This window comes from Nomascus leucogenys, chromosome 6 (assembly GCF_006542625.1).
Source record: "Nomascus leucogenys isolate Asia chromosome 6, Asia_NLE_v1, whole genome shotgun sequence".
Classification (NCBI taxonomy): Eukaryota; Metazoa; Chordata; class Mammalia; order Primates; family Hylobatidae; genus Nomascus; species Nomascus leucogenys.
The window spans coordinates 48,939,329-48,964,220 of NC_044386.1; the positions used below are offsets into that span (position 1 = coordinate 48,939,329).

A 24,892-nucleotide genomic window follows, 5' to 3' on the forward strand; every position below is an offset into this window, starting at 1 on the left:
GTCTTCTCTCTTTTTATCTTAGCCTTGGTCAAGGTTTGTCAGTATTTTCAAACAGTAAACTTTTTGTTTCATTGACTTTCTGTATTTTTTTTTAGTTTCCATTTCATATATTTCTGCTCTGGTCTTTATTATTTCTTTTCCTCTACCAATTTTGGATTTGATTTGTTCTTGCTCTTCTAGTTCCTTAACATGCACCATTATTAGATTGTTTATTTGAAGTCTTTTTACTTTTTCGATGTAGGCATTTTTTGCTATAAACATCTCTGTTAGTACTGCTTGTGCCGTATCCCATAGATTTTGGTATGTTGTATTACTGTTTTTGTATTTTCAAGGAAATTTTAAATTTCCATCTTAATTTTTTAAATTGACCCTTTGGTCATTCAGGAGCATGTTGTTTAATTTCCATGTATTTGTGAATTTTCCAGGGTTCCACTGTGGTCAGAAAAGATACTTGGTTTCTTCTTTCTTGAATGTGTTGAGACTTGTTTTGTGGCCCAAGTTATGTTCTTTTCTGGAGAATACTTCATGTGCTGATGAAAAGAATGTGTACGCTTCTGCAAATGGGTGAAATGTTCTGTAAATGATAGTTAGGCCTGTTTGCCTGTAGTTTAACTCTGATGTTTCCTTGTTGATTTTCTGTCTGGGTGATCTGTCCATTACTGACAGTGAGGTGTTGAAGTCTCTGACTTTTATTTTATTACACTGTATCCCTCTCTTGGACCTATTAATGTTTGCTATATATACTTGGGTACTCTGGTGTGGGTGCATAGATATTAATAATTATTGTATCTTCTTTCTTAATTGATCCCTTTATCATTATATGGTGACCTTCTTTGTTACTTTTTACAGTTTTGACTTGTAGTCTATTTTATCTGATCTAAGTATAGCTACTCCTACTCTTTTTTGGTTTCCACATGCGTGCAATATCTCTTTCCATCCCTTCACTTTCAGTCTACGTATGTCTTTATAGGTAAAATGGGTTTCCTAGGGACAACAGATAGTTGTTGACTCTTGTTTCTTTTTTGATTTAGCCACGTATATCTTTTTTGATTGGAGAATTTTATCCATTTACATTCAGTGTTACTGATAAGTAAGTGCTTTCTACTGTCATTTTGTTGCTTGTTTTCTAGTTATTTTCTTATTCTCTCTTCTCCCTCTCATGCTATCCTCCTTTGTGGTTAAGTAGTTTTCTCTAGTAGTGTGTTTTAATTTGTTGCATTTTATTTTTACTGTATCTTTCATAAGTTTTTACTTTGTAGTTCCCATGAGACTTACAGAAAACATCTTATAGATATAATAAGTTATGTCAAGGAGATGACTATTTATCTTAGATCACAAAGACAAGACAGAAATGCAGAAATAATTTTTTTTAAAAAAAACCTCTATAATTTAATTCCATTCCCCCTACCTTTTCACTTTTTATTGTCTCAATTTACATATTTAATATTGCTTATCTCTTAACAGGTTCCTGCTGTTGTTTCTTTTTGATAGATTTATCTTCCAGACATTACACTAGTTATGAGTTGAAAGCACATCACCATTGCAGTTTCAATTATTCTGAGGTTTTTTTGTGTGCCTATTTTTACCTGTGAGTTTTATACCTTCACATGTTTTGCTTTTTCACATTAGTGTTTTGCTTTTTTTTTCTTCTTCCAGATTGAAGAACTCCCTTTAGTATTTCTTATAAGACAGGTCTGGTGGTGGTGAATTCTCTCAACTTTTGTTTTGTGGGAAGGACTTTATCTCTCCTTCATGTTTGAAGGATAGCTTTGTTGGGTATGGTATTCTAAGATGGCAGGTTTTTTTGTCTTTCAGCACATTGAAAATGTCCTTTCACTCGCTTCTGGCCCATATACTTTCGCTTGAGAAGTCCGTTGCAAAATGAATTGGAACTCCTTTATATGTTATTTGCTTCTTTTCCCTTGCTACTTTTAGGACCCTCTGTTTGTCCTTCACCTTTGAGAATTTGATTATTATATGTCTTGGGGTAGCCTCATTTGGGTCAAATGTATGTGGTATTCTATGACCTTCCTATACCTGGAATTTATGTTTCTCAAGTTTTGGAAAGTTTTCTCTTATTATTAATATTTCTTTGAATAAGCTTTCTTTCCCTCATTCTTACTCAACTCCCTCTTGAACACCAATAATTCTTAGGTTTAGTCTTTTAGGGTAATTTTCTTTTTTTTTCTTTTTTTTTTTGAGACGGAATCTTGCTCTGTCCCCCAGGCTGGAGTGCAGTGGCGCGATCTCGGCTCACTGCAAGCTCTGCCTCCCGAGGTTCACGTCATTCTCCTGCCTCAGCCTCCTGAGTAGCTGGGACTACAGGCGCCCGCCATCACGCCCGGCTAATTTTTTGTATTTTTAGTAGAGACAGGGTTTCACCGTGTTAGCCAGGATGGTCTCGATCTCCTGACCTCGTGATCCGCCTGCCTCGGCCTCCCAAAGTGCTGGGATTACAGGCTTGAGCCACCGCGCCCGGCTAGGGTAATTTTCAATATCTCCTTGGCAGAGGTTCATTCCTTTTTATTCTTTTTTGTTTCTCCTATGGCTATTTTTTTTTTTTTTTACATGGAGTCTCACTTTGTTGCTCAGGCTGGAGTACAGTAGCGCAATCTTGGCTCACTGCAACCTCCGCCTCCCAGGTACAAGTGATTCTCCTGCCTCAGCCTCCTGAGTAGCTGGGATTACAGGAGTGCACCACCATGCCTGGCTCTAGTAAATGATCTGAGTGCTGCCCATCCTGAATGAGGATGATCCCAAAGGGAATATCCTGTCAGTGTGGAAAGGCTGGCTAGGGATTTGGGCACAGGGGAATTATGGAATATACCTCCTACAGTATGATACTGCTGAACTCTGTCCTCTGAGTTTAAGAGCAGAGTTTCCAGGGCCCAGGATGATGGTCCTATATCCTCTCTTTGTTTCTGGCTGTCCTCAGGGGTATTTCACCCTTCAGGCACTCATGATGCTTCCTGTGGGTTGAGGCAAAGATAGGTCTTCTGTCAGGTAACCCAAGATGGCAGGGAAGTTGCACCTTGATCTCATTTTTTCCAGTGTAGAAACTCAGTCGGGGGAAATTTTCCTCGCACTTGGTGCCAGACAGATTTGGTGGAGCTGCGTCATTGATATAGGAATCTGATTATCTTACCATCTGCTCAGAGTTTTTTTTATACTTCTCTGTGGCCCTAAGAACTGTCTCATTCTCATTTTAATTCTGGGATATTGCTAGTGATAATCTTGGCATTATATTTTTGTTTTTGGTTTTCAGTGGGGGGAGGGGGTGGTGAAACCAGCTTGCGTCTATGCCACCATTTTGGAGAAGAATCTGCCTGTATTTACTCAATTCTGACATACACGTTATTTTTTATAGTAGGAATGCATCTTATTGTTAGTGTCTTAGATTTAATGAAATATGACATACATTTATTCAATAAGTAATTACTGGGCATCTATTATAGATCAGACACTATGTTGGGCTGTGGGCATCAGTTTGAGTAAAACAGACACCTTCCTATCTTCATAGTTTTCACAGTGAAGAAAAAGTACAGGGTTATCTGAGAAAACATACCAGTGGAGCTTAATTTAGATAGACACGTCAGGGAAGGTCTTTCCAAGTAACGGATATTAAAGCTTAAGATGCGAAGGGTAAGGAGGAGTCAGTCAGGAAACAAGTGAACTAGGGATTCCAGGCCAAGAAAAAGCAAGAGAGAAAATCTCGAGGCTTGATCTAGCATGGATTGTTTAAGCAGTTAAAGGACAGGTAGTGCAGATGGCCCTTGGGTGGGGTGAAGAGAGGGGCTAAGCAGTGAGGTAGTAGGGAATGTCATGAGATGGGGTTGGTTCTCCGAACCTTCTGAGGGCAAGTGCCAAATAATGCAGGGCTCAAAGGGGTTATGTGAATGTTTTAGCCAAAGCTGTTAAAGGGTTTTAAGCAAGGATGAGACATCATTTTTCCATTTTTCGTCCTGTTTTTCCATTTCAAAAACATCACTTTGGCTGCTAAATAGAGAGTTGGGGGAGGAAAGCTTGATAGAGAACTATTTCTAGCATTAGAGTGAATATTGGCTAGGATTTGGTGGTGGCTGTAGAGATGGAGAGAGGGGGACAAAATTTAGTTCTAATATTGCAGATAGGACTTAGTGATGGATTTGATATAGGAGTGAAGGAGAGGGCAGTCCTAAGTATCAGTTTTTTTCCCAAGAGCAACTAACTGTCTGGGTAGAGGTGTCTGTCTGAGATGGGGATGCTGCAGGAAGGACATATTTAAAAAGAGGTAGGAGATGAGTTCTGCTTTGGACTTGTTGAATTTAAGATGTCTATGAGACATCTAAATAGAGATTTTAGGAAGTAATGTGGATCTAGGGGTCTGGAGTTCAGTAGAAAAGTCTAGGTAGAGATAGAAATTTGGGAAAAATTGGCATTTAAACTCCTGAGAGTGGGTGGGATACAACGTAAATATAAAAATAATAAGACCCAGGAGGTGAAGGTTGCAGTGAGCCATGATCACACCACTGCAATCAAGCCTGGGCGACAGAGTGAGACCCTGTCTCAAAAAAAAAAAAAAACAACCAAAAAAACCCCACAGTAGTGCAATCTAATCATAAGAACAATATTAACATAGGCTAGATGTGGTGACTTACGTCTATAATCCCAGCACTCTGGGAGGCTGAGATGGGAGGATCACTTGAGCCAAGGAGTTCACGACCAGTCTGGGTGACAGTGAGACCTTGTCTCTAAATTTTTTTTTTTTTTTTTTGAGACAAGTTCTCACTCTGTCATCCATGCTGGAGTACAGTGGCACAATCTTGGCTCTTGCAGCCTCCACCTCTTGAGTTCAAGTGATTCTCCCACCTCAGCCTACCGAGTAGCTGGGACTACAGGTGTGCACCACCATGCCCAACTAATTTTTGTATTTTTTTTGGTAGAGACAGGGTGTCACCGTGTTGGCCAGGCTGTTCTCGAACTCCTGACCTCAAGGGATCTGCCCACCTCAGCCTCCTAAAGTGCTGGGGTTACAGGCGTGATCCACTGCTCCCAGCCCCATCTCTAATTTTTTTTTTTGAAAAGAATATTATTAATGAGAATAGCTCACACATCAACTGCCTCCTGTGTACTAAGCACTGTTCTGAGTACTTCACATATATAACTGATTTAATCTTCATGATACCCCTATGTGGTAGGTATTATTACCCTCATTGTAGACAATACATAGGAAAGCCACAGGGCTAGTAAACCCAGAAAGTCTTATCCTGAACTGGGATTATTATTTTTGAGATGGGTCTTGTTATGTTGCCAAGGCTGGTCTCAAACTCCTGAGCTCAAGTGATCCTCCCACCTCAGCCTCTCAAGTACCAGGGTTTACAGGTATGTGCATCATCATGCCCTGCTCTAAAGCCTGAGTCTGAATTCAATTTTTTTTTGGAGACAGGATCTAGCCCTGTCGCTCAGGTTAGAGTGCAGTGGCAAGATCTTGGCTCACTGCAGCCTCGACCTCCCAGGCTCAAGCAATTCTCCCAACCTCAGCTTTCTAAGTAGCTGGGACTACAGGCATGTGCTACCACACCTGGCTAATTCTGTTCATTTTTTGTAGAGGTGAGGTCTCACTATGTTGCCCAGGCTGATCTTGAACTCCTGGACTCAAGCGGTCCTCCTCCGTTGGCTTCCCAAAGTGCTGGGATTACAGGCATGAGCCTATAATCCCAGCCTAGCAAGCCTGCATTCTTAACACCACATTAAAAGAGAGAAGAGACTTAGCTTAGAAGTCTGGGCAATTCTAATAGTTACAGATAGGATAGAAAAGGTAGAGCTGGCACAGGAAATGGGAAAGGAATGATTAGAGAGGCAGGAAGGAACCATGCCAGGCCAGAGTGTTCCAGGTAGGCTGCCAGGGTCAGTGGTGAAACGCTGCTGAAAGGTGAGCCCTTAAAGAATACATAGGTATTATATGGGTGATGAGGATGGGGGAAATGGCTTGCTGGGCAATTTGAGTAGAGATAGATACGGAGGAACCAGCTGGTGTTTGCAGTTGTTAAGAGGGTTGAATGCAAGGCCAGGAGAGGTGAGAGATGACACTGGAGAAGTTGACAGGGCCAGATCATGAAAGATGTGTAACATTCTGTATTAGTCCATTCTTGTACTGCTATAAAGAAATACCTGAGGCTGGACGCGGTGGCTCACGCCTGTAATCCCAGCACTTTGGGAGGCTGAGGTGGGTGGATCACTTGAAGTCAGGAGTTCGAGACCAGCCTGGCCAACATGGTGAAACCCCATCACTACTAAAAATACAAAAATTAGCCGGACGTGGTGGTGCATGCCTGTAATCCAAGCTACTCGGGAGGCTGAGGCAGGAGAATCGCTTGAACTCGGGAGGCAGAGGTTGCAGTGAGCCGAGATCGTGCCATTGCACTCCAGCCTGGGCAACAGAGTAAGACTCTGTCTCAAAAAAAAAAAGAAAGAAAGAAAAAAAAAGAAATACCTGAGACTGGGTACTTAATAAAGAAAAGAGGTTTGATTGGCTCCCGATTCCACATGCTATATAAGATGTATGGCTGGGGAGGCCTCAGGAAATTTACAATCATGGCAGAAGGTGAAGGGAAGCAGGCACATCTGGCTGGAGCATGAGGACAAGAAAGGGTGGGAGGTGCTGCTACACACTTTTAAACAACCCGATCTTGCTATAATTCCCTATCACAAGAACAGCACTAAAGGAGAAATCCTCCCCCCATGATCCAGTCACCTCCCACCAGGGCCCATCTTCAACACTGGGGATCACAATTTGACATGAGATTTGGGTTGGGACACAGACTCAAACCGTATCATTCTGCCACTGGCCCAGCAGGACAGTCATTAAATCTTAAAGTTCCAAAAGAATCTCGTTTGGCTCTCCGTCTCTGGATGTGGGACAAGGCTAGTCCCTTTTGCCTATGAGCCTGTAAAATAAAAAACAAGTTAGTTACTTCCAAGATATAATGGAGGTACAGGCATTGGGTAAATACTCCCTTTCCAAATGGGAGAAATCAGCCAAAAGAAAGGGCCTACAAACCTCATGCAAGTACAAAACCCAGCAGGACGGTCATTAAATCTTAAAGTTCCAAAAGAATCTCCTTTGGCTCTCTGTCTCACATCCAAGGCACACTGATGCAAGGAGTGGGCCCACAAGGCCTTGGGCAGCTCCACCTCTGTGGCTTTGCAGGGCTCTGCCCCCCACGGCTGCTTTCAGGGGCTGGGATTGGGTGCCTTTGGCTTTTCCAGGCACATGGTGTAAGCTGTCACTGTCTACCATTCTGGGGGCTGGAGGACAGTAGCCCTCTTCTCACAGCTCCACTAGGCAGTGCCCCAACCCCACATTTCCCTCCCACGTTGCCCTACTAGAGGTTCTCCATGAGGGCTCTGCCTCTGCAGCAGGCTTCTGTGTGGACTTCCAGGCTTTTCCATACATCTTCTTAAATCTAGCCAGATTGATTCTCTTGAACACTTTACTGTTTAGAAATTTCTTCCACCAGATACTCTAAATCATCTCTCTCAAGTTCAAAGTTCCACAGATCCCTAGAGCAAGGGCAGAGTGCCATCAGTCTCTTTCCTAAAGCATAGCATGAGTGACCTTTACCCCAGTTCTCAATAAGTTCCTCATTTCCATCTGAGACCCTCTCAGCTTCACCTTCGCTGTCCATATCCCTATCAGCATTTTGGTCATAACCATTCAATAGGTCTCTAGGAAGTTCCAAACTTTCCCTCATCTTCCTGTCTTCTTCTGAGCCCTCCAAACTGTTTCAACCTCTGCCCATTACCCAGGTCCAAAGCCACTTCCACATTTTCAGGTATCTTTATAGCAATGCCCCACACCTCATTACCAGTTTTCTGTATTAGTTCGTTCTTGCATTGCTATAAAGAAATACCTGGGACTGGGAATTTATAAAGAAAAGAGGTTTAATTGGCTCATGTTTCTGCAGGATGTACAGAAACCATGGCTGGGGAGGCCTCAGGAAGCTTCCACTCATGGTGGAAGGCAAGAGGGGAGTGGGCACATCACATGGCAAGGATTGGGGAGAGAGAAAGCAAGAGAGAGAGCAAGAGTGTGAGTGAGTGATAACGATCTTGCGAGAACTCACTATCACGAAGACAGCACCAAGCCATGAGGGAGCCGCCCCCATGATCCAAACACCTTCCACCAGGCCCTACCTCCAGCATTAGGGATTATAATTTAACATAAGATTGGGTGAGGACCAGTATCCAAACCATATCATTCCTCCCCTGACCCCTTCCAAATCTCATGTCCTTCTCACATTGCAAAATACAATCACACCTTCCCGACAGTCCCCCAAAGCCTGGACTCATTCTACTATTAACTCAGAAGTCCAAGTCCAAAGTCTTACCTGAGACTTTTCTCCTTCCACCTCTAAGCCCATAAAATCAAAACAAATTGACTACTGCCAAGATACCATGGGGTATAGACATTTCTCCCATTCCAAAAGGGAGAAATTGGCCGAAAGGGGCTACAGGCAAGTTTGAAACCTAGCAGGGCAGTCATTAAATCTTAAAGATCCAAAATAATCCCGTTTGACTACACGTCCCATCCAGGGCACACTGATAGGAAGAGTGGGTTCCCAAGGCCTTGGGCAGCTCTTTGTCTGTGGCTTTGTAGGGTTCAGCCCCTAGGGCTGTTCTTATGGGTTGGAGTTGAATGCCTGTGGCTTTTCTAGGCTGAAGGTGCAAGGTGCCAGTGGATTTATGATTCTGGCATCTGGAGGATGGTGGCCCCCTTCTCACAGCTCCACTAGGCAATGCCCTCTTGCAACTCTGTGTAGGGCCTCCAACCCCACATTTCCCCTTGGCACTGCCCTAGTAGAGGTTCTCTATGAGGGCTTTGCCCCTGCAGGAGGCTTTTGCCTCGGCACACAGGCTTTCTCATACATCCTCTGAAATCTAAGCGGAGGCTGCCAAACATTCTTCACTTTTTATTCTGTACACCTACAGGCTTAACACCACATGGAATCTGCTAAGCCTTACGGCTTGCATTCTTCAAAGTGGCAGCTCGAGCTGTACCCTGGCTTTTTTGACCCTTGGCTGGAGCTGGAGCTGGAGTGGCCAGGATGCAGGAAGCAGAGCTCTGAGGCTGTGCAGGGTAGTGGGGCCCTAGGCCTGGCCCTCTATACCATAATATCCTCCTAGGCCTCTGGGCCTGGGATGGGAGGGGCTGCTGGGAAGGTCTCCGAAATGCCTTCAAGGCCTTTTCCCTATTGACTTGGCTATTAGCATTTGTGTCACTTTTAGTTATGCAAATTTCTCTGGCAAATGGTTGCTCCTCCACAGCCTGCTTGGATTTCTCTCTTGAAAAAGCTATCTCTACCACATGGCCAGCCTGCAAATTTTCCAAACTTTTATGCTCTGCTTCCTGCTTAAATATATATTCCAACTTTAAGTCGCTTCTTTGCTCCTGTACCTGAGTGTAGGCTGTTCGAAGCAGTCGGGCCACATCTTGAATGCTTTTCTGCCTTGAAATTTCTTCTGCCAGATACCTTAAATCATCACTCTGAAGTTCAGTTCCATAGATCCCCAAGGACAGGGGCCACAATGCAGCCAAGTTCTTTGCTAAGGCATAACACACGTGACCTTTGCTCCAGTTCCAATAAGTTCCACATTTCCATCTGAGACCTTCTCAGCCTGGCCTTCACTGTCTGGATCATTATCAGCATTTTGGTCACAACCATTTAACCAGTCTCTAAGAATTCCAAACTTTCTTTCTTCTTCCTGTCTTCTTCTGAGCCTTCCATATGCTTCCAACCTCTGCTGTTACCTAGTTCCAAAGTTGCTTCTACATTTTCAGTTATCTGTATGTGAGGCAATCCCTCACTCCCAGTACCAATTTTTTGTGTTAGTTCATTCTTGCATTGCTATAAAGAAAGACCTGAGACTGGGTAAGTTACAAGAAAAGGGGTTTAATTGGCTTATGGTTCTGCAGGCTGTACATGAAGCATGGCAGCATCTGCTTCTACGGAGGCTTCAGGGAGCTTTCACAGTGGAAAGCAAGGCAGGAGCAGACACATCACATGGCAAAAAGCAGGAGCAAGAGACAGAGAAGGTGGGGGGAGGTTGCAACACATTTTAAAATGCCCAGATCTCACGAGAACTCACTATCACAAAGACAGTACCAAGCCATGAGGGATCTGCTCACATGATTCAAATACCTCCCACCAGGCCTCACCTCCAGCATTGGGGATTACATTTCAACATGGGATTTGGGCAGGGACAAATATCCAAACTGTGTAATTTCCCAAGTTAGCAACAGACCTAGAAGTGTCCACTCCCAAAGCTGGGGAGCAACACAAAGGGAGCTGCCTGTTATAAGTGGGAGGGAAATACATACTGGCACCTGCCTATTATTTCCCAGGTACTGTTTTGGCACCTTATCCATATTGTCTCATATAATGTATATGTTGTTTGATGTTTAATTCCATGATTCCTTAAATCTTACCATGTTAAGACATTTTAGTTAAAATTTAAAAAATTACCCATGACTTCTTTCATCACTACATCATTTATCAGGGTGATAGTCTATGTGGGAGGAAGACCCCTATATAAAGAGACCTGTATATATTTAACATGACTTCCATTTAATACTTTTTTCTACATAGAGATCAAGTGTTGAAAATGATAGGAAAGTGTGAGTTGTTTTGCTTAGTTGAGCAACTTTGGTCCCAATCAGGAGAAAGTGATTCAGTGAGATTGTGTTTTTCTTACTCTTCCTTATACAACCTAATCATTTTGAAATCAGAGATCTTTCTAGGTTTGAATTCTGCTTCTGCCATTTATTAGCTGAGTGACTTTGGGGCAGGTTATCTAACTTCTCTCAGGTGTTTTGTTGAATAAGGAACTTCTTTAATAATAATTATAAAGCATATTATGAGATTAAGTAAAGTTAGGACTTTTCTTTATCCTAATCAAAGCCCTGTGATGAATACAACCTATATGGTTCTTTTCCTTGTTGGTGATTCTGTTTTACCTTTGATTATTTTAATTATTTAGAATTTTGTGGTTTAAAGTACCAGCTAATTATAGATGGAAATACTAATTTTTCTTGATATGCATATTAACACTGTTCTTAAGAAGTGAGATCTAGTTCTGAAAATAATCTTTACACGAATGTTAAATAACTACAGTGTCTAAAAATACTCATTCCAAAGCTCTGTCATCTCACATAAAATTTTAGAAAAATAAGAATATTTAATTTTTGCTACTTAATGGTGACAAAGCATATCCATCAATTTGCAAGTTCTTGTTTTCTTCCTAAATTTAAAATGATAATTTCAATGTCTGGTGGGAGCTGACTTGAACTTGATTTTCTTTTTTTTTTTTTTTTTTTTTTTGGAGACAGTCTTGCTCTGTTGCCCAGGCTAGAGTGTAGTGGCACAATCTCGGCTCACTGCAACCTCTGTCTCTCAGGTTCAAGCAATTCTTGTGCCTCAGCCTCCCGAGTAGCTGGGACTATGCAGGTGCGTGTCACCACTCCCAGTTAATTTTTTGTATTTTAGTAGAGACAGGGTTTCACCATGTTGCCCAGGCTGGTCTTGAACTCCTGAGCTCACAATCCACCCACCTCGGCCTCCCAAAATGTGATTTACATTTTTTTTTTTTTTGAGATGGAGTCTTGCCCTGTCACCCAGGCTAGAGTGCGATGGCGTGATCTCAGCTCACTGCAACCTCTGCTTCCCTGGTTCAAACAGTTCTGCCTCAGCCTCCTGAGTAGCTAGGATTACAGGCACCCGCCACCACGCCCAGCTAATTTTTGTATTTTTAGTAGAGACAGGGTTTCTCCATGTTGGCCAGGCTGGTCTCGATCTCCTAACCTCGTTATCTACCCACCTCGGCCTCCCAAAGTGAAGCGTGATTTACTTTTAAACCAGGTACATTTCACAGTATATGCAAGGTAACTTGCAGAGTCAGCAAAAAAATAAAAATTTTAAGTCAACCCTATGATTTTGTTCATTTATAGAAGTTCATGAACCTGAGCTCATTCATTAAAATTTTAGTCTTCAGCATCCTCAGATTGTTTTTTTGCTGTTATTAACTAACCTCATTTTTGGTAGAGCCTTCATTCTCTTGTCGGAGCTCATTGAAACACTGCAGGATGGATGGCAAGCTGATTGGCATGGCTTTGACATGTTGTCTTAGATGAGACATTCTTAAGTTTCACCAAATGACATGGGCCAGTTTAATAGTTATTTTCATTATGATACCAAGAAGAATTTGGGGGTGGAGGAGGGGAATTCCTTCTTAATAAAATCTACTGTTTTGGCCAGGTACGGTGGCTCATGCCTGTAATCCCAGCACTTCGGGAGGCCAAGGCAGGTGGATCACAAGGTCAGGAGATCGAGACTGTCCTGGCTAACACGGTGAAACCCTTTCTTTACTAAAAATACAAAAAATTAGCCAGGCTTGGTGGCATGCACTTGTATTGTAGTCCCAGCTACTTGGGAGGCTGAGGGAAGAGAATCACTTGAACCCGGGAGGTGGAGGTTGCAGTGAGCCGAGATCGTGCCACTGCACTCCAGCCTGGGCAACAGAGCAAGACTCCATCTCAAAAAAAAAAAAAACTGTTTTAACAATGGGTGGGCATCGTGGAGTAGAAAGAATGTATGCCTTCTAGAGTAGACTTGGAACTTCATCTCTATCATGTTTAAGGTTTAAGCCTCAGTAGCTGTTAAAATGGGTTAGTACTGGGGTTAGTTATTGTGATTATTTGAATGAAATTATACATGTAAAATACCTGGGCCTCTACTGGCACACAAAAGGTGCTCAAAAAATGTTAGCTCTGGTTCCTTATAAGCCTTTGCTAAGTGCTGTCAAGCAGAGTTGGTTGTCATTCAGCTCCTCGGCAGCATTTCTGTGACGCTACGGTGAGGTACAGGACACTTCTGCTCTTCACTTCTCGACTCTACCCAGAATGCACCATGTGTTCAGCACTCCACACCCCTTTTTTCTCTTACCCCCATTTTACTGTGACCCCTTGCCGTGATCTAGACCCTCTGGCTTTCCTTTCTTCCCATCTGTCCCCCTCCTTGCTGTTCCAGGAGATGGCTGGTGGAGGTGGTGGCGCCAGCATTTCTTTTCCTTCTGAGGAAGGAATTTGTGGTAGGGTTTCGATGGGGACTGAATCTCTGTTCTGGAGGTCGGGGTAGCTTCCACTCTAAACACATGAACATGAAGGGAAGAGTTGTGGGTTTGTCGGGGGCGGGAGGAGAGAAAAGGATTTCTCATTACTTCTCTGCTCCCCACATGCCTAGCTCTTTTTCCTTCTGTCACACAAATTTTTCTTACATAAATGTCTAATGCATCATGCATCTTTCTCTGTTTCTGGAAATTACAGAGCCTTTAAGATTTTGGGAGTGTTTGGTAAGACCGATAATTCTTTTTGTCCACCCTCTTGGAAGCTAAGAACACTCATATAACAAAAGTTTTTTGAAAGATTATTATGGGCAGTCCCTGCTGAAGAGACAAAGTTGAAAAAGATGCAGCTCTCCTTGCAAGGAGTTCACAGTCTTTGGAGATAGGCACCCAAAGTCATTTAGTGGGATAAGGATTCTAGCAGAAGATCGTATAAGGTAATAGAGATGTTGAGAATGGAGGGCCAAATGAGGAGAAGTCAGGAAAAGCCTCTTAGAGGAGGTGGCACTTGAACACAGAATTGAGGAATAAATAGGAGCTTGCTGCTGAAGAGGGAAGAGATTGTGTTTCAGATGGAAGAAACAGCTACAGCAAAGGCTTACAAGTGTGAAACAGCATGGCTTGTTCAGGGTATATAGCAAACCCATAGTTTTCTGTGACTAGAGAGTAGAAGTGGCAAGTGAAAATTGGTGGGGAGGGCGATGAAATGTTTAAGAATATATTCCATCAAGGGGCTTCAATAGTATAAGTAATGTTCTACTTATGAACCTAAGTGGTGGGCATATGGAAGTTCATTACATCATTCTTTCATTCAACAAATTATTTATGTATACACACACACAGACACACACACACACATCCTCTTGTATGACATATTTCATAACAAATTTAAAAAGTACAAAATATACCTTTACTAAGGGGGGCAATTTTCTAGACTTCCTTGTTTCTTTAATAATTTTTGCTTCCTTTTTTCTGAGGAGCTCATCATGTGCTTTTAGAATAGTAGTTCCTGAATTTTTTATACCAAAAACATGCTCTAAGTGCTATCTGAATTACTTAGTAATCATATGGAACATCCACATTAATGTCAGATTTCAGAGGAGGGGGTATTGGTGACGTTTCAGGATTTCTTTCCTGCTTTAGTTCAAAGCCCAGAGGAGCACTTAGTTTTTGTAATATGCTTGTTTGAATTGTGACATAAAGCACTCATTTTTGCAAACATTCACAATGGGCCATCGAAAGTGAGCCATGGCCGATTCTGAATTGCCAAGCTGCTCATGACTTAATACAGAAGCTAATAAAGATGTGCACATGTGCTATAAAGCAAATAATGTATATGGGAGTTGGGGGAGAAGAGAGAAGATCATATGGGTCAAATTCTTTGGCTTTTGAGGGCTGGTCAGTTTACTCTGTTAGTGCTGTTAGTCTTGTTCCCAAAGTGTCTGGGGCATCAGAAGCAACTGCTTTTGGTGCCCACACCCTCAGTGTTCCTTGACAGACAAAACGCAAGTTAGCAAAACTTCCAGTGAGTCATCTGCATCAATCAAGGGCCTCTTCAGTGTTGTCATCGCGGTAAGATACCAAAAGAAAGATGACTGGTGGGCCAGGCGCGGTGACTCATGCCTTTAATCCTAGCACTTTGGGAGGCCGAGGTGGGCAGATCACCTGAGGTCAGGGGTTCACCAGCCTGGCCAACATGGCGAAGCCCCGTCTCTACTAATAATACAAAAATTAGCCAGGTGTTATGGTGCATGCCTGTAATCCCAGCTACTCCGGAGGCTGAGGCAGGAGAATCGCTTGAACCTGGGAGGCAGAGGTAGCAGTGAGCGGAGATTGTGTCACTGCACTCCAGCCTGGGCAACAGAGCAAGACTCCATCTCAAAAAAAAAAGAAAAAAAAAAGATGACTGGTGCCTCCTTAAACATGCAAGGCTGAGTGTAACCCCCAAGAAGGTGCAAGGGCAGTGCTGGGTGAGGCAACACTGTTTGGTGCCCCTCTCTGGCATGTTCCAGTGCCAGCATGTCCCTTGAACCTGCCTTTCTAGTACTCTTCTTTTAGACTCTGTCAAAATTACCTCATTGCTGCCAGGCAGGCCTCATTAAATTGTATTGTGGAAGGACAGATGTCTTTTATTTTCCTTGCAAGCTATTATGCAGGTTAAATCTGTGCTAGCATTATTTTCTCAGATTTTAGCTATTATAAAATTTAGTCCATCTTCATTTTATTCTCATTCTGATTTTTTATCAAGTGGTTCATTTGAATTGTCACAAATCTTTGATGTGTGTTTACGTTTTATGTAGTTTAGGTTTATTTTCTCATTTCTCCCTCTCTAGGTTTTTTTCTTTAATCACAATACCTCAAATCTCAGGCTCTTCTTTTTCCTTCTCCTACCAGTTTCTACATCATTATTTACTTTTTCTTTACCTACTACTTCATGAATCTCTCTTCTTTAAGCCTCTGATTCATGCCCCATCTCAACCCTGCTTGGTGCCTCAAACTCTGGTATGGCTTCACGGAAAATCCTGAGCTAAGCCTGTGGAATGTTGCCAATTTTTCTCATCTCTTTTCCTTGCCTTGCCTTATCTCAGTCTTAAATAAAATCAACATACATATGCTGCCCACAAACTATGGGCCAGGAATTTGGCTGACCTCAAAGGGGATTCAAAGATGGCTTTGAAAGAGTATATAGTCTGGATGGAAGGTAGGTAGATTCATAAATAACTAAAATAAGGTTTCAGGTAGCATAAGTGAGATGTTTGAGAGACTCTCACAAGATAATGAGGGGCTAGATCTAGAGTAGTGTGAGTGGAGAAGAAGAAACGGGGATCACTGAAAGAGAGGCTAACCCTTTGTTAGCTAATCATGACAGAATCCAGCTACAAGACAGTGTTACCGGGTCGTCCTTGCTCCCAGAGCTCCCAAGATGGTGGCGGGCCTCTTCCAAAATGGCGGCGGGCCGCTTCCAAGATGGTGGCAAGCCTCATGTTCTCTGACCTGGGGTTCTTGGCCTCATGGATTGCAAGGAATGGAATCTTGGGCCATGCGGTGAGTGTTATAGCTCTATTAGAAGCCGTGGGTCATGGAAGAGAACCGTGGAACCCAGTGACTGACTAGTGTTCAGCTCGATTAGGACGAACCCGGGCACTTAGCCATGCAGGAACAATGGCAAGCCTTTAGCCCTATTGGGAGCAGCAATGGGCGCCTAGCTGGATCAGGAGTACAGCAGACACCCTGCTGGATCTGGAGGGGTGGAAGTCAGCCACAGGTCTGCGACGGTGGCAAACAGCAGTGGTGGACGGCGAGCGAAAGCTCAGCTCGAGCCGTAACAAACACGGACCAAAAGAAAGTGCAGTTGCAAGATTTAATAGAGTGAAGACAGAGCTCGCATACAAAGGGAGGGGACCCAAAGAGGGTAGCCGTTGCCGGCTGGAATGCCTGGGTTTATATCCGGATCATTGTCCCTCCTGCTGTGCTCTTAGGTGATAGATGATTAACTATTTCTTTACCTCCTGTTTTTGCCTAATTAGCATTTTAGTGAGCTCTCTGATAGCTCAGGTGTGAGCTAAGTTGCAAGCCCCATGTTTAAAGGTGGACTTGGTCACCTTCCCAGCTAGGCTTAGGGATTCTTAGTCGGCCTAGGAAATCCAGCTAGTCCTGTCTCCCAACAGGGGCCTTCCCTTGCCTTGCTGGGGCTGTGTCCAGTTTGATTCACTTTGGCCAGGGTTATCGTTTTCTAACTGCTTCTTTTTCACCAGGAGGGCCTTCTGCAGACTAAGTGGGCAGTGGCTATCCTTGTTTCTGATTCCTGCCCGACTCACACTGTGTCCCATTTCTAGGTTTCTCATGCGTTCCAGTGGCCTTGTCTTTTTGCCTGCCTTCCCCCAGTCTTCTCACCGGATGTGACTGGACAAGTTTAGTTCTATTCCTGCCATGTGTATTTGCGTTGCGGCCTGGGGGAAGAGTGGGAGGCAGGGTTGGAAGTGATGAAAGCAGTAGGAAGTGGCATGTCAGGTTGAGATTTCCCTGTTTGAGCATCTAAGGTATATATCCTCAAACTGACCCCCTTCTGGCATAGTTGTTTCTGCAGAGTCACTGATCTCATTGGTTAAGGTGGAAAAGAACCACAGAAAGGCAATGATAATAATAGAATGGTTTCTGACCTATTTCTCCTTGGATGCTTTCCCCAGAGGTAAAGCTAAGATAGAGGAAATTGGTTATCAGGGTGGTGATCAGTGTTTAAATATCTTGCTTTTGGTGAATGTGAGGGCCTTATCCTCCCACTGCTTATCTGTAAGTGTTGTTAACATCTAGCCCTTGGAAATCTAGTCTTTGGCAAAGTATCTACTTCTTTCAAAATACTTGTGGAAATCTGAGCTGGAGCTCCCTACTAACACAGAGCATGAAGGCACTTTCTAGATTTAAAGTCTCCTCATGTTTAGGCACTGGTCCGTCATGCTTTTACAAACTCACTTGGACACATTTTCCTTTTTTGTGTTTTCATCAGTCAAGGTAATAGGTCATTTCGTGATTCTGAATCTCTCTGTCTCTCTTTTTTTTTTTTTTTTTTTGAGGTGGAGTCTTGCTCTGTTGCCCAGGCTGGAGTGCAGTGACGTGATGTTAGCTCACTGCAACCTCCACCTCCTGGGCTCAAGTAATCCTCCCACCTCAGCCTCCTGAGTAGCTGGGATTACAGGCACGAACCACCATGCCTGGCTAATTTTTGTATTTTTAGTAGAAGCGGGGTTTCACCATGTTGGTCAGGCTGGTCTCCAACTCCTGAGCTCAAGTGATCCACCTGCCTCAGCCTCCCAAAGAGCTGAGATTACAGGCATGAGCCACCGTGCCTGGCCCGACTCTTAATCTCTTTATATTTGTATGTCTTTTCTGGAACCAGTAATGCCTTCCAGAGAAAGCTACAAAAATGCTGTCTTTGTAAAGTAAGCTTCAGAGTGGGAGCAGTTAGTACATAGAAATATTTATTGCATGAGTAAGGCTTTAGTGATGTGTACAGATATTACTCAGTTTATGGACTGTGTACCTGGGAAAAAAGTTGTAAAACAAATTTCAGTAACATGTTTGATATATGACATTAGAAATCACTTCCTATGGGAAAAACAGTAACAACCCCACCCTGTATGTATATATTGGTTTATGCTTTTCATGAAGTCTCTATGTGTGTAAGCCTTTGCAATAAACTAGAAGACTATTGTTGTCATCCTCATTTTATTGTTGCCTGAAATAAAGGCCAAGGCCCATCTGGTAGCCCTGGGACTAGAACCCATAGTCTAGTTCCATACTCTTTCCTCTGCAAACTGTTTAGATTAAAAGTTTGTATGTGTTGGTAATAATAAGAGAAAATTAAAGCAATTGAGTGAGCTTTTAATTGTGCTACTTATATTCAATTTAAAGAGATACCTTTTATTTTGATCTTCTTTCGATAGGTTCTTACTAAGCACCGGCTCTGTGTCAGGTACTGTTCTAAGTACTGCCTGCAGTGTTGAACAACACAGACACAGAACTTATGTTCTAATGAAGGAAGAGAGACAGTAAATAAGTAAACAAACAAGAACGTAACAGCAAGTGATTTCAGATAGTGAATAAGAGTGCTGAAGAATGTAAAATAGAGAATGGTAATAGTAGTTTGGATTGATTTCCACTAGAAAGATCTGGGAAGGCCTCTCTGAAGAGGTTTACATTTGAGCTATCATATGAGTGAGAAGGAGGCAGACATAAGCAGATCTGGGAGAAGTACATTATGGAGGGCTTAACAAGAGCCAGGGTCTAGAGACAGGAGCAAACAAAACTGTGTTCCTGAAGAACTAAAATAAGATCTGCATGGCTCCAGCTTAGAGGTTGGCAGGGGAAGGAAAGGACAGATCATGAAGGCCCTTGTAGACCACGGTAAGGGATTTGTATGTTAACTGTGATGGCCAGGCCAGGCGTGGTGGCTCACGCCTGTAATCCCAGCACTTTGGGAGGCCAAGGTGGGAGGCTCACTCTCTGAGGCTAGGAGTTTGAGACCAGCCTGGCCAACATGGCGAAACCCTGTCTCTACTAAAAATACAACAACAACAAAAAAGTAGCTGGGTGTGGTGGCGGGCACCTGTAATCTCAGCTACTTGGGAGGCTGAGGCAGGAGAATCGCTTGAACCCCAGAAGCGGAGGCTGCAGTGAGCCGAGATCATGCCATTGCACTCCAACCTGGGCAACAAGAGCAAAACCCTGTGTCAGAAAAACAGAAAACAAAAAAACTGTGATGGTTATTTGTCCTACTGTTTTCTTGTTCCTTTATTTTATAAAATGATGGTGATATTAGATAGTAAATTGGTATTTATGTTGCCTCTGCTGAGTGTGAGGGCCTTAGCCTCTACTTGTCTGTAAGTGCTGCCAGTGATTAATGGTTTTATAATCTTACTTGTCAAGACTAAAAATTAGTTAATAACCTTATATCAGTCCCCAAACTTTAAAAAAAAAATTTTACCAGCCATGAAATCTGGTAGTTTGGAAACTATGGCAATATACCACAGCAGCTTCCCAATAGGAAGGCTTGAAAATATTTGTCGGTAAAGAGGTTAACATAGGCTGGGCATGGTGGCTCATGCCTGTAATCCCAGCACCTTGAGAGGCCAAGGCGGGCGGATCATGAGGTCAGGAGATAGAAACCATCCTGGCTAACACGGTGAAACCCTGTCTCTACTAAAAATATAAAAAAATTAGCCGGGCATGGTGGCACGTGCCTGTAGTCCCAGCTACTCGGGAGGCTGAGGCAGGAGAATGGCGTGAACCCAGGAGGCGGAGCTTGCAGTGAGCCGAGATTGCGCCACTGCACTCCAGCCTGGGTGACATAGTCAGACTCCATCTCAAAAAAAAAAAAGAAGAAAAAAAAAAAAAAAAAAAAGAGGTTAACATAATATCCAGGACAGTGGCATGGCATGCTGAAATGTTTTTCTTAATTTAAATTATCTTGAATCTCAGATCTACCTGTACTTTCGTTCACCCACTTTCTTTTCGCTTTCTCCTATCTGTAAGTTCATCACTGGGTCATACAAATTTCTCTTGTACTTGGGAATGACCTTGTTACAAGCTTATAGAACTTTGTGCCCAGTACTTAGAATAGTCGTTACATTATCACAGTTCTTTTGGAAGTTGCCCCATATTTAACATACTCAAATCCAAATGCTCCTTCTCAAAGCTCCAAGTAAATTAGTACCCTGATCATTGTTAAAAATGAAATCTAGAGGTGAATTTACATGAAATAAGGATACAGATACAGGCCAGAGACTGGGTTCAGTCTGGCCTATGCCAGCCATGCTTGATTGTGTCATGTCTTTCCTTTGCTGGCTGAATCTAGGATTCCTGTTTTCATATGTGATTTGTTCATGAAAATGGGCATTTAGGTTTAGTGTATGCGTGTTTTAAAGGGAAATTTCTTCCCAGAGAGTCCAAGCACATAAAACACTTCTCCAATGTGGTATTTGAAAGATTTATGCATATTAGTATATTTTGTTCTTTTTCTTCAAAATTGACCACATAATCTTCTGGCTTATGTCCAGAGAGTGTCTAGTTGAGGCAAAATATTTGCTGCTTTAGGAATCCCTGATGATTACCATGCCTTTTTCATGATGTTGAGGCTACAGGAGCTAAGCTTATTAGTGACTGGCTGTGCCATTTTTACCATTTCCCACTCATCTGTATAAAATAATGAAGGCAAAATGCTGAACAACAGTGTTTCTTCAGTTTTTAAAAATTTGTTATTTTTATTCTCCTCTTCTCCCTACTGTGATGGCTCCTGAAGGATGTCTGAGAAATCACTAAGGCTTTGCGGAGCACAGGATGCAAACCACAATAAAAAAATCCAAACTGTGGGCCGGGCGCGGTGGCTCATGCCTGTAATCCCAGCACTTTGGGAGGCTGAGGCGGGTGGGTCACGAGGTCAGTTCGAGACCAGCCTGGCCAACGTGGTGAAACCCCGTCTCTATAAAAATACAAAAATTAGCTGGGCACAGTGGCGCATGCCTGTAGTCCCAGCTACTCGTGAGGCTGAGGCAGGAGAATCACTTGAACCCGGGAGGCAGAGGTGGCAGTGAGCCGAGATCGTGCCACTGCACTCCAGCCTGGGCAACAGAGTGAGACTGTCTCAAAAAAAAAAAAAAAAAAAAAAAAAAAATCCAAATTGTAAACCCAGCCATAAAAAGATGGCTGTGCTGTTGAAACTGGCAGAACCACAACACCGTAGCTTCAAAAATAGATCTTATGTGTACATTTTAACCTAAAATTATACTTTCAGGTGGCATTTACTGTGTAAAGCAAAGTCAAGCTTTGATCATAACTGTTTTTTCAGAACACACTTTTTATATAATTTGGGAATGGTGGTGCTATGAGGGCTAAAATATTTTTTGTTTACTAATTTAAAAAGTAAATTTCAGCTGGACCTGGTGGCTCACACCTGTAATCCCAGCACTTTGGGAGGCTGAGGCGGGTGGATCACCTGAGGTCAGGAGTTTGGAGACTAGCTTGGCCAATATGGTGAAACTCCGTCTTTATTAAAAATAAAAAATTTAGCTGAGCATGGTGGCAGGCGCCTGTAATTCCAGCTACTCAGGACGTTAAGGCAGGAGAATTGCTTGAACCCAGGAGGCAGAGGTTGCTGTGAGCTGAGATTGGGCCACTGCACTCCAGCCTGGGCAACAAGAGCTTAACTCTGTCTCAAAAAAAAAAAAAAAAAAGTGAATTTCATGTTGGCCAAGATTTCTTTTTTCATAAATTGTTTAATTATAAATAGTTATCATATGTTTATATATTATTGTAAAATAATTGATTTGCTAGTTTAAATTTTTTTCTTTTTGTCTTCTAGTTTGCCAGGGTTTGGATACCTGATCCAGAGGAAGTCTGGAAGTCAGCAGAGCTGCTCAAAGATTATAAGCCAGGAGATAAAGTCCTCCTGCTTCACCTCGAGGAAGGAAAGGTGAGATCTCACTTTCATTTGTTGTCATTGGCATAAAGTGAAGGGAGTTCAAAAGTGTAAGTTTACTGTGAAGTAAACTCCCAATGGAAGTTAAATTTTGAACTTACCTAGAATTATTACTTACTAAATTGGTAAAAATGGCAAACTCAGTTTTCTATCCTGATAGCGTTTTTAATGGCATAGATTAGTGAAAATAGCAGATACTTTAAAAAGCTTCTATTTTGGCCTGTGAATTTATTATGATTATCAGGTTTAGATTCACATCTAATCCTAAAACTCTTGCATTTAACTGGTGTGCTATGGGGAGTGCTTGTAGTGTTTTTAAATAGAGGCATGGTGCCAGGTCTTAGAGGAGACTCATTGGTGGCAGCGTGGAGAGCAAAACTGAGGGGAAGATACTAGTTGGGACAAAGGTGGGGAAGAATTAGGCCAATTAGGAGGGCTTTTAATACCAAACTAGGGAATTAACTTATTTAACATTTATTGGTCATCTGATCTGTTAAGCAAAATGTTCGGCACTTTGAAGTGGATTTTCTCATGTTAAATTTCACACCAACCCTACGGGTTGGCAAGTGATATAATCACTATTTTCCAAATAAGAAAGCCAAACTTCAGAGTCATTAAGTAGATTTGCTCAAGGTCACACAGCCAGGAAGTGGCTTTTGGAATTTGAAGTGAGATTTGAACACAGATGACTCTAAGATGAGTGCTTGTACTATTTGACTATATTGGATTTTTGCAGATTGCTGGCCTTGACCAGTTGCTTAAGGTGATGTCTGCCATGTTATCCACAGTAAAGTTACTGTTTTCCCTTTGTAATTAATGAATGTCATTGTGTTGGGGCAGATGCTTTGAGGCCACTCATAGATCCTGCTTCTCCTTAAACTTTTCCTGCTAATATTTGCCCAGTGTTCATTACTGTCATTACTGTGTCTTGCCTGCAGCAAGTATCGTTGTGTTCTAGTAGTGATTCTCCATTTCCTTCCTTCCTTCTATACTTATTAACTAGAATTCTTCTATAGGGAAGGAAGTATTGTTTCTCCTCTCCCATTTATTTATTACTTTAATCATTTATTTATTATGGGCTTATGGGTATTTCTTTTATTCTTCATTACTATCTTTATTTATTTTATCAATTAAATTGTTCCAGCTTTGGTCATTGAGATCTCTCTTAGATTGGGTCCTTTGCCTTTTTTGACAGGTCCCTATCCTTTTTTATTTTTTTTTTTGAGGCAGGGTCTCACTCTGTCACCCAGGCCAGAGTGCAGTGGCTTGATCATGCCTCCCAGGCTCAGCCTCCCTAGTGGCTGGAACCACAGGCATGAGCCACCATGCCTGGCTAATTTTTTAATTTTTTTTAGTAGAGATGGAGTCTCAATATGTTGCTCAGGCTAGTCTTGAACTCCTGGGCTCAAGCAGTCCTCCCACCTCAGCCTCCTAAAGTGCTGGGATTATAGGCATGAGCCACTGTGCCTGGCTTTTTTTTTTTTTTTTTTTTTTTAGGTATAGCACTTCTCCTGGTACCCCAAGATACTTACTCTGAATTTCCCCTTTCCTAGCCCTGTTACCTTATATTGGAGGATAGTATTTGACAGCCAAGATCTGGGCACTAGGTGTGCTCATTGCTATTGAGATGACACCACTTCTCAGCCCTCTTAGCATAGAGAGCTAGAAAAATATATACATGGATGGATAGATAGATACTAATATGTATGCATACTACACTAATGTATACTCAACCATCTATACTTAATGTCTATGTTTACATACGTATGTATGTGTTTGTATATATGTATTATATATATATAATGTGTTTTTAGAGATGGTTGTCTTGCTATGTTGCCCAGGCTAGTCTTGAACTGCTGGGCTCAAGAAGTCCTTCTACCTCGTCCTCCCAAAGTGCTGGGATTAAAGGCATCAGCTACTGCACTAGACTGTTTTTTTTTTTTTTTGGAGACGGAATTTTGCTCTGTCACCCAATCACCCAGGCTGGAGTGTGGTGGTGCAATCTCTGCTCACTGCAACCTCCACCTCCTGGGTTCAAACGATTCTTGTGCCTCAGCTTCCTGAGTAGCTGGGATTACAGGCGCATGCCACCATGCCTGGCTAATTTTTGTGTTTTTAGTAGAGACAGGGTTTTACCATGTTGGCCAGGCGGATCTCGAACTCCTGACCTCAAGTGATCCACCCACCTCGGCCTCCCAAAGTGCTGGGATTACAGGCGTGAGCCACTGCACCCAGCCTTGACCTTTTTTTAAAAAAATAAAACCCGTGAGTTAATAGAGATCCTTTTTCCTCCAGTCCAATGCCACCAGATTAATTCTATTATTCTTCCTTTGATTATGTGTACTATAACTTCTCTTTTTGGTTTTCATTATCTATAATATATTACTTATTCATGATAGACATAAAGTTATTTCAGAATTGCTAATCCATATCCCTATGAGAAGCAGATTTGCCAACCAGAGTACAGTGTCTATGTTTAATTTTATTAATCCTTAGTATTTTTTAAAAATCTAGAAATAGAATGATACATACCTTTAATAAAAGCAAGACTAGGGACAGGGGTCAAACAAGAAGAATAGACATTATAAAATTCATGAACTATTCAAGAATCATTCTCTTTTTAGGAACTACTTAGGGTCCTAGAATAAAATAGAGAAAGCATGGCTTTTGTAATAGTAGAAGAGTATATTTATTTAATGATGTCCAGTGATTCCAGAGGAGCAGGTTATGTCCGTTTAAAGCCTAACTCCAAGAAAGAAATTT

At 42.3% G+C, this 24,892-nt stretch overlaps 1 protein-coding gene across 2 annotated transcripts in view; it reads left to right on the forward strand.

The window, feature by feature from the left end:
• The window catches only part of MYO5A (myosin VA), a 226,662-nt gene that overhangs the window by 76,144 nt on the left and 125,626 nt on the right, over positions 1–24,892 (forward strand). For both annotated transcript variants that reach the window (XM_030814075.1, XM_030814074.1), the window contains exon 2: positions 22,013–22,123. In XM_030814075.1, coding sequence (XP_030669935.1) covers positions 22,013–22,123 — 111 coding nt within the window. The remainder of the gene's footprint in view (positions 1–22,012; positions 22,124–24,892) is intronic.